At 41.1% G+C, this 15,439-nt stretch overlaps 1 protein-coding gene across 2 annotated transcripts in view; it reads right to left on the bottom strand.

The window, feature by feature from the left end:
* SRGAP1 (SLIT-ROBO Rho GTPase activating protein 1) overlaps positions 1–15,439 on the bottom strand; it is a 1,651,729-nt gene that overhangs the window by 796,492 nt on the left and 839,798 nt on the right. For both annotated transcript variants that reach the window (XM_044088250.1, XM_044088251.1), the window contains exon 5: positions 10,733–10,915. In XM_044088250.1, coding sequence (XP_043944185.1) covers positions 10,733–10,915 — 183 coding nt within the window. The remainder of the gene's footprint in view (positions 1–10,732; positions 10,916–15,439) is intronic.

Consider the following 15,439-nt stretch of genomic DNA (forward strand, 5'->3'; position numbering starts at 1 on the left):
ACCTTTGCTGCTTCATCAGACATCACCGAAAAAAAAACAAAATACACCATTTTTAAAATACAAATCAGCCAATGAAATCACGTAGCCAATTCAGCCTTAAAGTTACAGACTATAAAATGGACCTAATACATCAATAGTCTGTACAAACAAAAATAATGCACTAAATAGTAACATATATAAAAAGTAACATATATAAAAAATAGTGCCAAATATAAAAAGCAGCATATATAAAAAGCAGCATAAGTAAAAAAACATATAAAAAGTGTGTACATATATATATATATATATATATATATATATATATATGTATATATTCTGGTATGCAACCTATCTCTTCAATTCTCGAGCTTGCAGAACGGGTTTAATGCATATCATCTTATTCAAACCCCTACCTGTAGTAGCCCGCATCCTAATATTCCATTTGAGTTCTGATGTTTCAGTGCATTAGCTAAACATGTCATGCAGCATAACCCCACACATTCCTTTAGATTTATGGTGACTGAGAACATTGTGCCTAGTGAACGGGGAGGCAATGTTAGAAATAGAACATGTTCTGATATATGTTTTTTTACTGATGCTGCCAAGTGATCTCATTGCCTTGTGTTGCCATGGCTCGGTCCTGCGCTATTTCTTACTGTGTACTTCTTTCAGTGACTTCAGTTTTGATGCACATGTCTAAATGAATAATAAAAGCAGTTCACCTGAAAAGTGAACAGTAGTAGCATGGCACAGTATGCATTACATGTGTGCAATCAGGGATGTACGGTGCATCCGTTGATACTGATAGTAAATGAAAGTGCTTCTAGCACAGAACACAGTTCTCAGTTCCTAAAAATTATAAGCAGCACAGCTGTTTGCTCAAAGTCATGGAAACAGTTTTCTTTCAGTTAAAAGTAACAAAGTAGTGAAAATCTCCATCAGAGAACAAAAAAGCATGTACCAGAAAAATACCTGAAGAATTTCTCCTGTTATATAGTTTGCTGGATACACCAAAGCAGGAAGTTCACATTATAGTCCTTGCAAATTACACAGCAGTATCCAGCCGGTTTATTTTGTAAATACTCAATGCTTTCTTACTGAATCTTTAAGGGGACCCATCTTTTGAGAGGTCTACGGGATGGATTCCTCTTCTGTTTCAACACAAATCGGCATTTCTTAAAATCTGCCATGTCAGAAGTGGTGAACACGGTGCCACACAGAGCAGTAAGGGTGCGCACTTACTCCCTGAGCCTGCCAGATCACTCTAACAATAGGCAAGAACACTTCTTACAAAAATAAACAAGACTTCACATGTAAACTGGCAATGAGTAAGGCAACTCCAACAGCTGAGGATGGATGAAGGGGACATCAGACCATGTGGGGGTGGCAGGAGGTGAATCCACTAAAGACTGCCACCTCAAGACTGACTGATACAGTAAGAATAACATGGAACTTCGTTTGCTGGTCTATAATAAGGATGGACCTTAAGCAATAAATCAGTGGGGAGGGAAGGCGCAAAGGACAGCAAAGAGGCTTAGATTTGAAGTGCAGAAATACCAAAGTCCTGCACTGGTGTCCTATTCCAGAAAATAATTCTTGGTAAAGCTGTGACTAAATGACTAAGTCGCCATAACACAGATGTTACAACAGGACATTTTTTCAGCAAGTACTGGGGACATCTGCACCTTTAACACAGGGGGTCCTTTAACAGCAGCATTTTTCAATGAGCCCTGAGAAGCCTGATAATAAAAGATAATTTGCCTGATGCCCCGCAGCCTTTCCCTTCCCCATGACAAAGGAAATTAACAGCTGCTCCATTTTTGTAAATTCATATAGCCTCGTCATTTAAAAGCTGAGCTGGTGGAGCACATCTAGGATAAGAAAGAACTCCCTATTTTATGGATTTTACACAGGTAAAGAAATATATTGAGATAAATGGCTATTTATGATGTCTGGCAGTTAGTGCAGAGGACTAAAGTTCTGAGTTGTTAAAGAGCTGCTTCCTGCTCCAATGGTTCAGGGTTTGAATCTTTCTATCCTCATCTGTCTACTGTGTGACCCTGAGTAAGTTATTTAACCAGACAGCGCTTTGGGGCAATTGAGACTTTGGCCTAGGCTCCTTAATGACCTCTGGGCTGCATGTCCAGTTACTACCTATGGACCTATAACTTAGAATGCACATTTAGGAGGAACTATGGGTTGACCATAAGGGATAACTGATCCCTATGAAAGAACAAATGCGGTTCACTACACAAAGCCATGCAGCTCAGATTCTGCAAGAACAGCAGATGGCTGGCAGGAAAGGTGTTTTCTAAGATATGAACCTCAGTTCTGCCAAACTGGCAGGTCTGAATAAAAGAAGGGGATGGACAAGCAAACTAAGCATGAAAAAGGATGGGGTGCATCAAAGGAGGGCAAAATGCTGAGCCATATTAAGGAAGTGCTGGGCCACAGTTCTGCCCTCCAAATTAATATGACCAGCAGAAACAGCTGACATGCATTTGGGCCCAAATCACAAAAGTACCAAAGACAGTCCAGATCACCTAAAAACTGGCCGTCTTTTGGTATCAGGTACTAATACTCTGTAAAGGAGAGCATTTTCCATTTGGCGGAATATGTCTGTCAGTGGAAGTTTTCTTTGCCACTTTAGTCAAGTTTGACACTCCTAGAAAGAGGTCAGACAGAACCAAAAAAAAAGGTCTCATGAAACATGCAGGGCTGAGGTGTAGCTGGTTGCTGCTTTAGTTAAGGTGGGGTCCACTTGGTTATAACTGGGAAGCTTAATGCATTACCAGGGACTTAACAGTATGAAACTACACTTCTCCTAAGCACTAAGGGGGCAGGGGTTAAAACACTTTTGAGATGTGTAAGGAAGCAGATTGAAAGGAGAAAAGGGTAACAGGATTCTTTCTAGTCACATGAAAGGAAATACAACCAACATAAACTCTCTTCTTGTACTGTTGCACAGAGCATAGCAGGTGTAGAATCATATTCTCTGGGGTGGAAAAAGGTCAATCTTCAAAGGGGATGCTTCGCTTCAGGAAGATCTAAATTGGACTCAGCTTCTGAATTCACAGATCCAGGAGAGGACTTTAGAAGTGCCCCAGGAAGTCCTCAAGAACATCATCTTTACCAGGGATTTCAAATGCAGAGAAGGTGTGTCATAGACAAAGGAATCACTATCGGACATGTTTTACCCATCTGTAAAGGAGTATTATCTTGTGATCCTTTGCTTGTTTAGGTACCACATGATGACTGCTGCAGCGAATGGATGGGGGAGGGCAGAAGCAGCTTCCCTTCCAAGGCCTTTAGGGGCAAGGCGACTGCAGTTCTCTGTTGTTTAATCTGCACTGCAAAGCCACTTTTGCTGTGCTTTTACATTAAGAAATTCCAGATCATCCATCTTGTGGCAGAAGTTGTTTATCTGGGACCTCTGAGTAGGGAAGCAATCCAGGGAGCTCAAAGTGTGGTTGTTTATTGGCTTGGGGGAATAGGAGTCAGTTTTCAAACTTTTTCTCTGCTATGAATTAGCAGAGTTTGAGAGGAGCTGCTCACCGCACAGCAGAGGTGGTTAGCAGTGCCCTGTATAGTAGAGAATGCTTAGACAGTAAAATTTCCTTATAAAGTTAGGATTAGGTCCACAACCTGTCAAACAATGTAGCATTGTGCAGAATTAAGTTTAGAGCAGTTAGCTTGTGTAATGAATAGCACTTCCATATTCTAGCACAATAGAACATCTTACCCCTAACCCCATATTCTAGCACTAAATAACATCTTGTCCTTAACCACAGAAACTACCCTAGGAAACCCCTATTAAAACCCAGTCCTTAATCCTAAACAGCCCACCCTTCTACAGGACTGAATAGCATGACTATGCAATTTCTTAATGCCTCTGAGGCCAGCTTGGTAGATTTGGGCATCCTTAGGCAATGTAGCAATTGTCGCATGTTCTCAAAGGACCAGTTAATCATTTAAGAAAATAACACAGTATGTGAGACACATAAATACACAACTTCCTTGGAGGCAAAAATCTTCCCTACAAACGAGGTTGTCAAGAATACCCACACTAAATCCCTCACACATACCACTTACCACAAGCACACACGTACTCATTCACACAGACACACACACACACACGCAAACACGCACACACAAACACGCACGCACACACAAACACGCACACACACACAAACACGCACACACACACAAACACGCACACACACACAAACACGCACACACACACAAACACGCACACACACACAAACACACACACACAAACACGCACACACACAGAGCACCAAAAGAAACCTTCCCAAATCTCAAAGACATCCAAAGCTGCCAAACAGAAACAATGCTCCTCAGCAGTCACTAAAACACACACCAAACATCTCACATAAGCCTATATACCCAATAGTCCCCAAAAGCAAAGCCCATTATCCAAGCATATACTTTACTTAATACTCTGTGCAACGTAGGTTATTCAAAGAGAAGAAAGGTTGCCAGGATCTGCAAAATCATGCATGCACTCAAGTTACTGCACCCCAGGTACCAATATTATTCTATCATAGTCAATGTGGGTGTAAATGACCTGAGATATACCTCATTGGATTATATGAAAAGAGACATAATGGATTTCTCCAAAGATGTGTCAAAAGCAGGTATGAGCCTTGCGTTAATCAGCATTCTACCTTCATCAAGGAAGGTGCCACAGTATGAGCATAAAATTATTGTTTTAATAACTGGCTTAGTTTCTGGTGTCAGCATGGGAGGACATGGTAAAAAGATCATATTGCTAAGATTTTGGGTATTGGCTAAAATTATATCCACCCTTTCAGAGCCTGTTTTAGTCAACACCAAAAAAGATAAAACAACCAACATAGTGGGAAAAATCTCCAAGCAGCCTTAAGCTGTTTCTGCTCAGTACTAGGAGCCTAAATAAAAAACTCCACACCCTTCAAGCCCTCCTCACTCTGGAGAATGTAGTCATCTGTGCCATTACCGAGACTTAGTTTAAAGCCACATAAAGTACCCAGCAGTGCAGGGCTACAGTGCCTTTTATACATTTAGACCAAAACAGAATAAACGTGTGCCAAAGGTAGAACTGACTAACTACACAACAAACATACTTCCAAAGTTGGTTACACAGGATGATACCATGGAGCTTATCCAAGTGCAAGCCACCATAGATAAGGTCCCTCAGCATATCAAGGCTAGTTACATGTCACCATCTATGCCCCTAGAGTCTCATGACTCTTAGATAAACCTACTAGAGGCACTCACCATCCAACCAAATACCCTATTCATGGCTAACGTTATCTATCTGTCTACTGACTGGGAAACTTACACTGCCTCAAACTCACGGGCAAAATGCTTCTTTTTATTAGCACAAACACACTGGCACAGATATTGCACTCTCCAACCAGAGGATCAAAGATACTGGAGCTGTTACTCACCAACATTGGAGAGTGTTGCACTCCCCCATGTCATGTCCTCTCTAGTGAAGTTGGATCATAAAGATGTCTCCTTTGAAGTAAAACTCAACCTGGAAAACCCAACTAAACTAGTAACGATTAGAAACTATTTTAAGACAATCTACATTCAATTAAGTGACAGTTTGTCAAAATTCAACTTTCTTCCTAACTCTGAGACCATAGTTACCTATGCAGAACTATTCACAGAGTCCCTATACAAATATGTGAATGGCTGCATGCAGGCTGCTGTACCTACCACAAATAAACCCAAAACAAACACTTAAAACAAACCCCACTAGTTGAATCCCTATCTAAACAGGGTGTATAATAAAAGAAAAACAAAAAATTCATGGCCAGAATCAAGAGCAGCAACTCCTTTAAAGACATGTGTTCTGTTATACAACTAATCAAGTCCAAAGAGGCCAACTACGAGGTCAGGATAACCTTGAAAAGGAAAATTGCAAGGTCTTCTTCAGCAACATCTGGAACCTTAAATGAAATATACAGCAGTATGCTTAACTGGTGGTGAACAGTACCCACCTTCACTGATTAGGGGTCATAGCAAATCTACTGGCTGATAAATTCAGCTAAAATTTCACCCCCCCAACCCCACCCAAGCTTTTCCAGGTGAAATTCCCTCCAACATGTTTCCCCTAATTATTAGCAGGGACCAGTGCTGACAGCACTCACTAAAGCCAAGAACATCACCTCTATGAGTCTCAACAACATCCCGTTTTCCTCCTGAACAGAGGGGATCTTTGCCTGGATTGCAGGGCTTCCCCAGACCCAGTCATGATGGATCTGTTGCACATGTGCAAAACAAACAGAATCAGAAACACTAGAGCCAGGGATCTGAACTTTGGTTGTGATATAAAAAGAATGTGCTGGACTGATAAATATGTATCCCAAAGGATCTGCATTCTATGCAATAGCTTCCTCATCCAGATGTTCACAGTTAATAACTAAGCTAGCTGCCCTTGTGGGCCATTTTAAGCCTAGACAATTTCCCTCCCAAAGGTGAGAGTCAAACCATGTACCTTACATCTGTGAAGCAGACACCTTAACCATTATACCAACCCCCCAACCCCCAATCCATGTAAAACAGAGTTCATTCCTGACTGTATTGAAATGTAAACCTTGACAATTGGGTGGGAAATCATAAATCCCCCATCTGGCCTTCATGTCCTTTATGAACAGAGGCCATCAATAAGGAAACATGACAATAATTTTCTTATCGACAGCCTAACTAATCCCCCAGCACACACACAAATAGACACACACACACACACACACACACACACACACATAAATGCCTTATTTACCTCCCTACTAACATGCCCTCCCCTGTATAGTCACCTATGATACTTGGGATCCAAAAGGGTTCAGGGTTCACGGCTAGGCTTCTAAGGACCTTAGTAGTCATTAGCCTAAGAACCTATTTAGCTCCACCTCATCGCGGTTGAGCCCCTTCTAATGTCTAACAGTTTAACTTAAAGGAACACATTAATCAAGATGTGGTGTTAAATCATGCCTGTAGTGGTACTTGTGGGTTGCCTTGTCCCATTAAAGCCTACAGTGGTTGAAAGACAAGACACACACACACACACACCATTTTTGTTTCACTTTAACTTGGTCACAATACTGAATTTATGATATTCTGTGCTGTGATTAAGAACATTTAAATGTAAGAAAATGACTTCAGTTGAATAAGAAATCCAGAAGGCTACTTAGCTTGGTCAGATGAAAACATTTTCTCACATTTTGTCTTCTTCCTGATTCACAGCTCTAGGCCTGGAATGTGACAATGAACTGACTGACAGAAGGTATTAATGTGAATAAGGGTATGATATGTAATCTTGGGATAAAGTCTTTCAAACTATATTTGCCTGTTCTCACTTAAAGTCAATTAACCAGACATAATTTCTAGGACTGCCCTGAGAAGACACAGCTGTGCATAGTGGACTTATCCTGGTAAGAAAAAAAGGGTTAGCAAAATATCTAACTTCAGAAACTGTGACAGGTTTTGCTGCAGGCATGGAACAACAACTTAAATGCTGGTGGAGAGACAATCACCCCAGGGCTTGACAACAAACATCTGCCACAACAGCAAATGAGTCTGCAGACACCAACATCTCTCAGGCCACTGCTACTTCTGCACCTCTTAAGTGTGGAAATGACATCATGAAAACTGTGGCAGCAATTAAGCCAAGAAGGTGAAGGAGCTGACATGAGATACTATCAGTTATACCTGCAGCAAGGTACTTGTTTTATTGGCTGATCTTGATCCCGAATCTTGAATCAAAATGACAAGCTTTTCATGACTGTATCAGCAGTGAGGATTGGTATATATATTTACCTCAGCTGGGTCAGTGTGATTTCAAACCAGGATGTCAAACTTTCAGCAACCTTCATAAATTGCTGTTCACTCCAGATGACATAAATAGGAGAGTGAACCCTCTGTTAATTTAGATGCCAAAAAAAAAAAACTTTCAGAAGGGTGAGTGAAGCCTACCTGTTTTTTTTTTATATTAGAAAGGTTTTCCTTGAGTTTTTGCCAACCCAATAAAACAGATGTACACTGGGACAAAAACACGAGTGAAACTGTTGTCTAGGTTGTCTGCATCAGTTGTTCTCTCTTGGGGCACTCAGCAAGGATGCAAATGTTGCCCTAATTATTTGCCCTTCAGCTAGAGCCTGTAGTAACTAGGTTGAGTCTTCCTTTTTCAGCATATGCTGGATTGTTTTGCTTCATATTTAGGAAGCCTGGAGAAGGTTCCTGACAAGGTGAATATGTTTGGAATGATCTTGGGATGCAACAATTATAGACTTTTGCACTTGACTACATTGAGAACAGATGCACTCGCCTTTGAGGACATAGGAAGCAAAAATATCTGGAGACACTCGGCATAAGTCGACAGGAAATGTGTTTAGGTATTTTTACCACTGGAAACTTTTTATTTTACTTTATATATATTTTTTCAAATATAGTGCAAGCCATTCCAATGCCACTTCTGTTAATCTTATGTTGCACCAGCTTTGTCCTCATTAAGTCCACCAGTGATTTTCCTACACTCTTACAAAAATAAGGCCTAATCAATAAAGAAAGCAAAGAAACCATGGACAGCATGGCACAGACTCGCATTTCCAGATACTTTGGAGGTGGGGGTGCTAGATTTAGAAATGCATAATTGAGCCGCAGCCATTCAGCCATTTCAGAGTATAATTAGACATCATTAACAGGTCTATTGTAAAATGATAAACAGGGGAAGGGATTATAGAACTGTGCTGGAAAAAATGCTGGTTGCCATTCGGAGGATTTAAGCAGGAAACTGATGAGATTTTTGTGAGAACACAGTTTTGATATTTCTAATGTCAATATACTGAGAAAGGTAGTGAGTTCGATTGAAAGAACTCTGACACCTGTTAATGCTGACTACCAAGAAGGGGAAGCCCTTTCAGCTTCCTATGAAAAATAAGCTGACAGGTTTGATGAACCAAGATTATTTTCTGCATATTTGTTTACTGTCAATAAATCCATCAGAAGTGAGTTACAAAACAAAAACATGCCTGGATACTGGGATTTATGACTGGTTAGTTACTCATGATCTCTGCTGGGCAGAACTCCATGACTTAGTACTGAACTACTTACTGACATTTCTTAGTTTTTTTGTTATAATTTTATGTTTGACCACTGCTTTATGATTCCATGATCTTACCGTCTGAATGGTTGCAGTCTGTTTTTTTTATTGCACAGACTTTGTTTTTGTACTGTTATGTTTCACATTTATATGAACAATTATTATGAAAGTTATTTTAAATGAACTGTGGCAGGATATCAGTAAAATGAGATTCAAAAAAATAAATATCTTGGTTCTGAAGCAGCGAGTCCCTCGGTGGATGTAACCACATATCTATTTACTGTATGCTCTGCAGAATAATTATCAGTAATAAAAATATAATGTATGGCTTCTGACAACTGACTGATTAAATGATACTATTACTACTGCCCTGCCCTCATCACTTGGCTTGTTAAGGTGCCCTACCTACATAGGTAGGACAATGTAATGATAGAACAGACTACACGGGTAGCAAGCCATATGCAGTCTGCAAGAAACAGAGAGACAGAGAGTGAATCCTAATCCCATTTGGAATAACGTCCCATTTTCATAAGTAAGAATCTTGCATTTTCCCATTGCTGCTTTTGCTACCAAACATCTTCCTATCCTACCACCAGAATACACTGCAAATAAATGAAAAAATAAATAGACAGCCACTGGAGTCTACAGCATTAGCCCATTTTAATGGCAACATGCAGTCTAAAATCATTTGCAGCTATACGGTTATGTGTAACTCAGTGATGGATGCCACTATTCAGTTTTGTTTTAAATAGCCACTTACAGCTTGGGTAGGCCCAATGGGCTCTGGTGATCCCTTTAAGAGATGACCTGGGAGAGTAATGTCTACTTAAAAGGCTTGTTCAGTCGCACAGTTTTGCAGTTGAAGACTTGGGGACTCAACCCCACTTCTTGAGTCCATACTATGTCTTCTAATTAATTTTATACATGCATAAATATCAGAATATATATATATATATATATAAACAGAATTTTCTAACTTTCTTTACAACAGTTTTCTTCCATGCCATGATCTTGAAGTCTCATACACACTTAACATATCACTACATTTTCTCAAGGTACATAACTCACAGCCACGGGCACAACTGCAGAGAAATGATGTGCAAACCTCCCTGGGCTGGCAAGGTTGGACTATAACTGAATTCAAATGCTTCCCTGTATGTATTCCTGACTGCTCCAAAGCAGACTAACTTATACAGCACTGCAACTGAGACTTCTTACAGCTGCAGTACACTGTTTTAACAGATCTTCTGTTGTACTTAAAATAACAGGCCACTATAGACTGCAATCAGGCTTCTTGCTTCTGGTAGGAGAGCCCTTTAATGTGTACTACTCACATTTGGTGGGGGATTAAATTTTACACTCATTAAACGAATCATATTTACCTAAAACAAACGTAAAATGGAAACAGAACAATGCACGTTTGCAAGAAAAAAATGACACATCAACATATTAACAAAATGAATATTAAAAGCATCAAATTATTAAAACCTTCAGACAAGAAGGACATTCATTAATCAATCTGTAATTTATCAACATCTATTAGCAAGTTGTGAAATAAGCCACTAATCACTAATAAAAATCTGGCAACAAAATTAGCTAATAACACTGCAGACGTATAAACTGTTAAGGGGACAAATCAACTACCTTTTCTTTCATTTTCTCAATTTTTTTCACAGAACTGCGTCTCGGAGGTCGGTCTTCTAACCGAATATTGAAGACTGGGTCACCTGTTCTTCCAATCTGCTTTTCTTCCTGCTTCTCTGCCTCTTTTAACTTGCTCTCAGCATTAATACTTTCCGTACGGTACATGTGGTATGTTTTCATTACCTATCACGTAGTCAAAAAGAGAAGAGAAGAGAAAAACAGATGATTATGCTCAAAAACATGCTGGTTTTTAAAGCTGTCAGATACAGCAACAGTTTTGTTTATAACTTACTATCCAATATAAACCACTTATACTGGTTAGTTTAAAAAAAAAAAAAAAAAAAACAACCTGAACCCTGCTGGCAAAAATTTATCAGGTATAGAATAAGAACTAGGCATCTTCAACACAAAAAGGGGATGCAATGCACACCATAAAAAAGAAATGCTGGTGGATCAATATTTTCTCCAGAGCCGTAGCTGCCTTATCTAGTACCTGTCCCCCAATCACCTGCCCCTCAACTCTGAGCTGTAAAGAGCAAATAAACAAATAAAAGGTCTGTTCCCTGATCTGGCCAGGTCTGTGTCTGTACTTTCTGACCACAGACAAGCACTGATGCACTTCAGTACTATGTTCTGACTGCAAAAGCACTTTCACCTTTCATTTAAATACAGGCACTCAGAAATGCCAGTACATAAATAAATGTCAGTACTGCACTTCTGACTGATCTGCATCTCCCAAGTGCCTCCAAATACCTTGTGTCCAAGGTGCCCTCTTCGCCTATCCTAGCTATGCCTCTGATTTTCAAAATTAGGAGTGCACAAAGTCTGCATTATAGCCAGAAACTGCCATATTTATAGTGTAAAGTAATAACTGCTTTAAAACTACTACAAATCAAAACACTTCAGCTGTCAACTGAGGCAGGAAGTACCTTTAGTAACATTTACCACGTAGAAAACAATTGGAGTTATCCGTTTTCCTACATTTCGTATGTTTGCTTCCAAATATCTTCCTTTTCCTTGACAGCACTAGGTCTTGGTTCATTATAGTACCCATGTCTCTATCAACTAGTCATGTCCTCTGAACTACCAGCAGGTGCTGATGCTTTACAAGCAAGATTCCCACATGAAGATCTGAGTAATGAACTGGAATAGTGGCAAAAGTCAGCTAGGACAACAGTGGTAGGCTAGCAGGAAGTAAACATCTGATAGCACTAACCGAACAGTGATTATTCAGAAGGAATCAGAATATAAAAACTCAATTACTGTTGATTATTTTTGGATGCAAAAAAAAAAAACAAAAATACAGTAGGTTTGCTTGGAATGTACAGACAAGCAATGCTACCACTGTTACAATTATGAGCAGGGCAATGTTACCATTTGCACTCATATAGAGTATAACACTAAGCCACTGGTGGCAGAGGGAGAAAGCCCTGACTAAGGCCCGATCAACCTGGGTTCGATTAGAGGCTTGGACTGACAGAGCGGCAGGTAGGGATGGATGTCCCAAGTCCTGGGTGGAAGAGTACTTATCATTGACGGTCCCTTAGTGGAGGTGTGGGCCAAAGATGGGAGTTAATCTTAAACATGATCAATGAGCATTGGAAGATGGGGCGAAGAGTGGGTATGATCAGCCCCAGCAATACCGGAGTAAAGCCAGAGGGTAAGGAAATAAGCTGGTAGACCCAGTGTGGATGTGGAGCACTGAGAGGCAAGGCCAGATGAGCAGTGTCCCAAAGAGGACAAAAAAAAAAAACTATATTAGAGTTGACAATGAGTTCTGATGAAGTCTGCAATTTCAGATGAAAGGGCTTAACCTGTATATTTTATTAAATTAATTAAAGTGGTTTTATTTCTTTCCTGCATTGGTGTGGTTTGCCTACAACTTTCTTAAATAACTCTACATACACACTGTTACAAAGGGAAATACTGCCAGCCCAGCTAGCTGGAATTTTGTAAATAATTCTATGTCTTTTGTGAATATTGATAAGATTTATACAAAAGTGTGTGTAAAGTACTGAGCTAAACTGTAACCACAGCATGCCCTATTGGAAAAGAAAGAGTAGTTGTGTAAGAACTTACCATAACCTTAGATGTACTTCTCTTCTATGCTGCAGTATTCATAACAGTAGGTAGTTGCTCCTTGCAGCGCCACCGTCCGGCCAGTATACCAAAGTTTTAGTCCAGGAGGGTATGTGCGACGTTGGTTACCAGGGCCATAAACTTACGTTAGGTATAAAAGTGATGTCTGCACGAACCCTCATCAGAACTGTTTTGCCGCATACAGTAGTGCCTATGAGGTTTGACCAGGAGGGTCCTAATCTGAGACCATTAGATTTACATGTAGGCAAGTCCCAGGGCAGTAGGATAGCTGTGTAGGTAGAGACCAGGGGGGGATGATGGCAATGTGCCTCAAGAGATACCTGGGATAGTAGCTGTAAAGAGACAGGGGGTAGGAGGGTGGGACTGAATACTGCAACATAGAAGAGAAGGACATCCAAGGTTATGGTAAGTTCTTACACAACTATTCTATGTCCTTCTAATCTGATGTTGCAGTATTCATAACAGTAGGGAGAGTACCAGCGCTTTAAGTACGAAACTGGGAGGAGGCAGAGTTTCGGTGGTCAAGGAGACTCTGTAGGATAGTCCTGGCAAATCCTGCTCTAGCACAGGATGCTATGTCCAGCTTGTAGTGTTTGGTGAGGTCCAAGTAGCTGCTTCTAAAATAGAAGAGGAGTCTATGCCTTTGAAAAAGGCAGTAGAGGAAGCAGCTGCTCTGGTGGAATGGGGTTTAATATTGCCTTGTAAGAATTTCCCATGGTGGGAGTAGCACAAGGAAATGGACTTAGAGATCCATGAGGCAATGGTTTGCTTAGAAACAGTTTTCCCTAGGGCTCTGGGATGGAAGGAAATAAATAACTGATCTGACTTCCTGATATCTTTGTTTTTGTCTAAGTAGTATAGAAGTTGTCTGGGTACAACCAGGGAATGTAGGGCCCTTTCTGATGCATTTTGTGGCTAAGGATAGAAAACAGGTAGGTTAATGGAGTAATTCAATGAGAGTTCATTAACTACCTTGGGCATGCATGAAGGGTTAGTCCTGAGGACAACTCTATCCTTGTGGAAAACAAGGTAGGGGGATGTGGCCATCAGGGCTTAGATCTCTGATACCCTCTCCTGGCAGAGGTGAGGGCAACTAGCAGGACTGTTTTCAATGTGCAAAGTTTCAAGGGAACAGAATGTGCTGGTTCAAAGGGGGGGGGGGGCAATGTTACCTTTTCTAATACAAAGTTTAGGTCCCAGGGTGGAGGGATGGGTTTCTGTGGGGGGGGGGGGGGGGTTGATGTGGAGGATTCCATTTAGGAAGAGTTTGACTTCCAGTATGGAAGGGGTGGTGAAATGGGCAGACTGGCAGAAATGGCAGACAAATGGACTTTGATTGAGGAATATGTTAGTCCTGTTTGGAGTAGCTCACACAAGTAGGATAGGACCCTTGGAATGGAGATAGTGAGGGGGTCCTGGCTGTTCCTATGACACCAATTGGAGAATCTAAGCCACGTAGCTAGATAATGTTCTGCAGGAGGCCAGAAAACCTGACACTAGGAAAACATGAGTATGTCCTCTGAATAAAGGTGTCTGTAACGGATCAGAATTCTATCACCCATAAGGTCAATTTTAGGTTGTTTACCTATGGATGCAGCAGGGACCCCTTGTTCTGTGTGAGTAGGTCTAGATGGTGGGGTAAGCTGCTGTGATCGTCCTTGGCTAGAAAAAATAGGAGGGGAAACCAATGCAGTCTTGGCCAAAAGGGGATCAACAGTAGAATTTCTGGTTTGTCCTTCTGAATTTTTAGGAGGACGTTCTGGATTAGAGTGAAGGGGGGGAGGCGTACAGGTACATCCCCCCCATGAAAAGGAGAAGGCATCCACTTTCCAAGCTTGCGGATGTGGATTCCTTGTGCAGGAGTTGGGCATCTGCCTGTTGACTGGGGAGGCATATAGGCCTGCTTGTGGAATACCCTACCTGTGTATCAAGTCTAGAAAAACCTCTCTCTGAAGCATCCATTAGTGAGGGGGGCTGAGGTTCTGCTAAATGTGTCTGCCATAACATTCTGTTCTGAGGGGATATACATGGCTAATAAGTGGACCCTGAATGAAGCGGCTAGATTCCAAATCTGGATGGCCAGGCTGCATAGTGGGTAGGACCTGGTCCCCCCCTTGCTTGTTTATGTACCACAGGACAGTCATTTTGTCTGTGATTACTTTTAGAGTTCCTGGCAGGATAGAGGGCTTGAATGGCAGAAGGGCTAACAGCAGGGCTCACATTTCCTTGATGTTGATGTGGTCTTTCACCCTTAGAGTAGACCATTTGCCTTGTACTGAGAGGTGTTGTTGATTTGTTTGCAACACTGTATCCCAGCCCAGATCTGAAGCTGAAGCATCAGCGGATAGTTGTTGTAGTGGTGTTGGGATCTGAAGGTGGGTCCCCAGGTTGGTCTGCATTGCAGATATCCACCAGTGGATCTCCTTTTTCAGGCATAGGAGAAGTGGAAGCGGGGAGTTCAAGGGTTGTGAATTTTAGGTCCATAGGTTTTTTAACACCCACTGAATTTTGCGCATGTGGAGTCTTGCCAAAGGCAGCATGGGTATAAGGGATGCCATATGGCCTAACGGTCTCAGGAATTCCTGAGCTGTCAGGGTGGTTTGGGTA

Source organism: Protopterus annectens, chromosome 11.part0, assembly GCF_019279795.1.
Source record: "Protopterus annectens isolate FY-2018-M chromosome 11.part0, PAN1.0, whole genome shotgun sequence".
Classification (NCBI taxonomy): Eukaryota; Metazoa; Chordata; order Ceratodontiformes; family Protopteridae; genus Protopterus; species Protopterus annectens.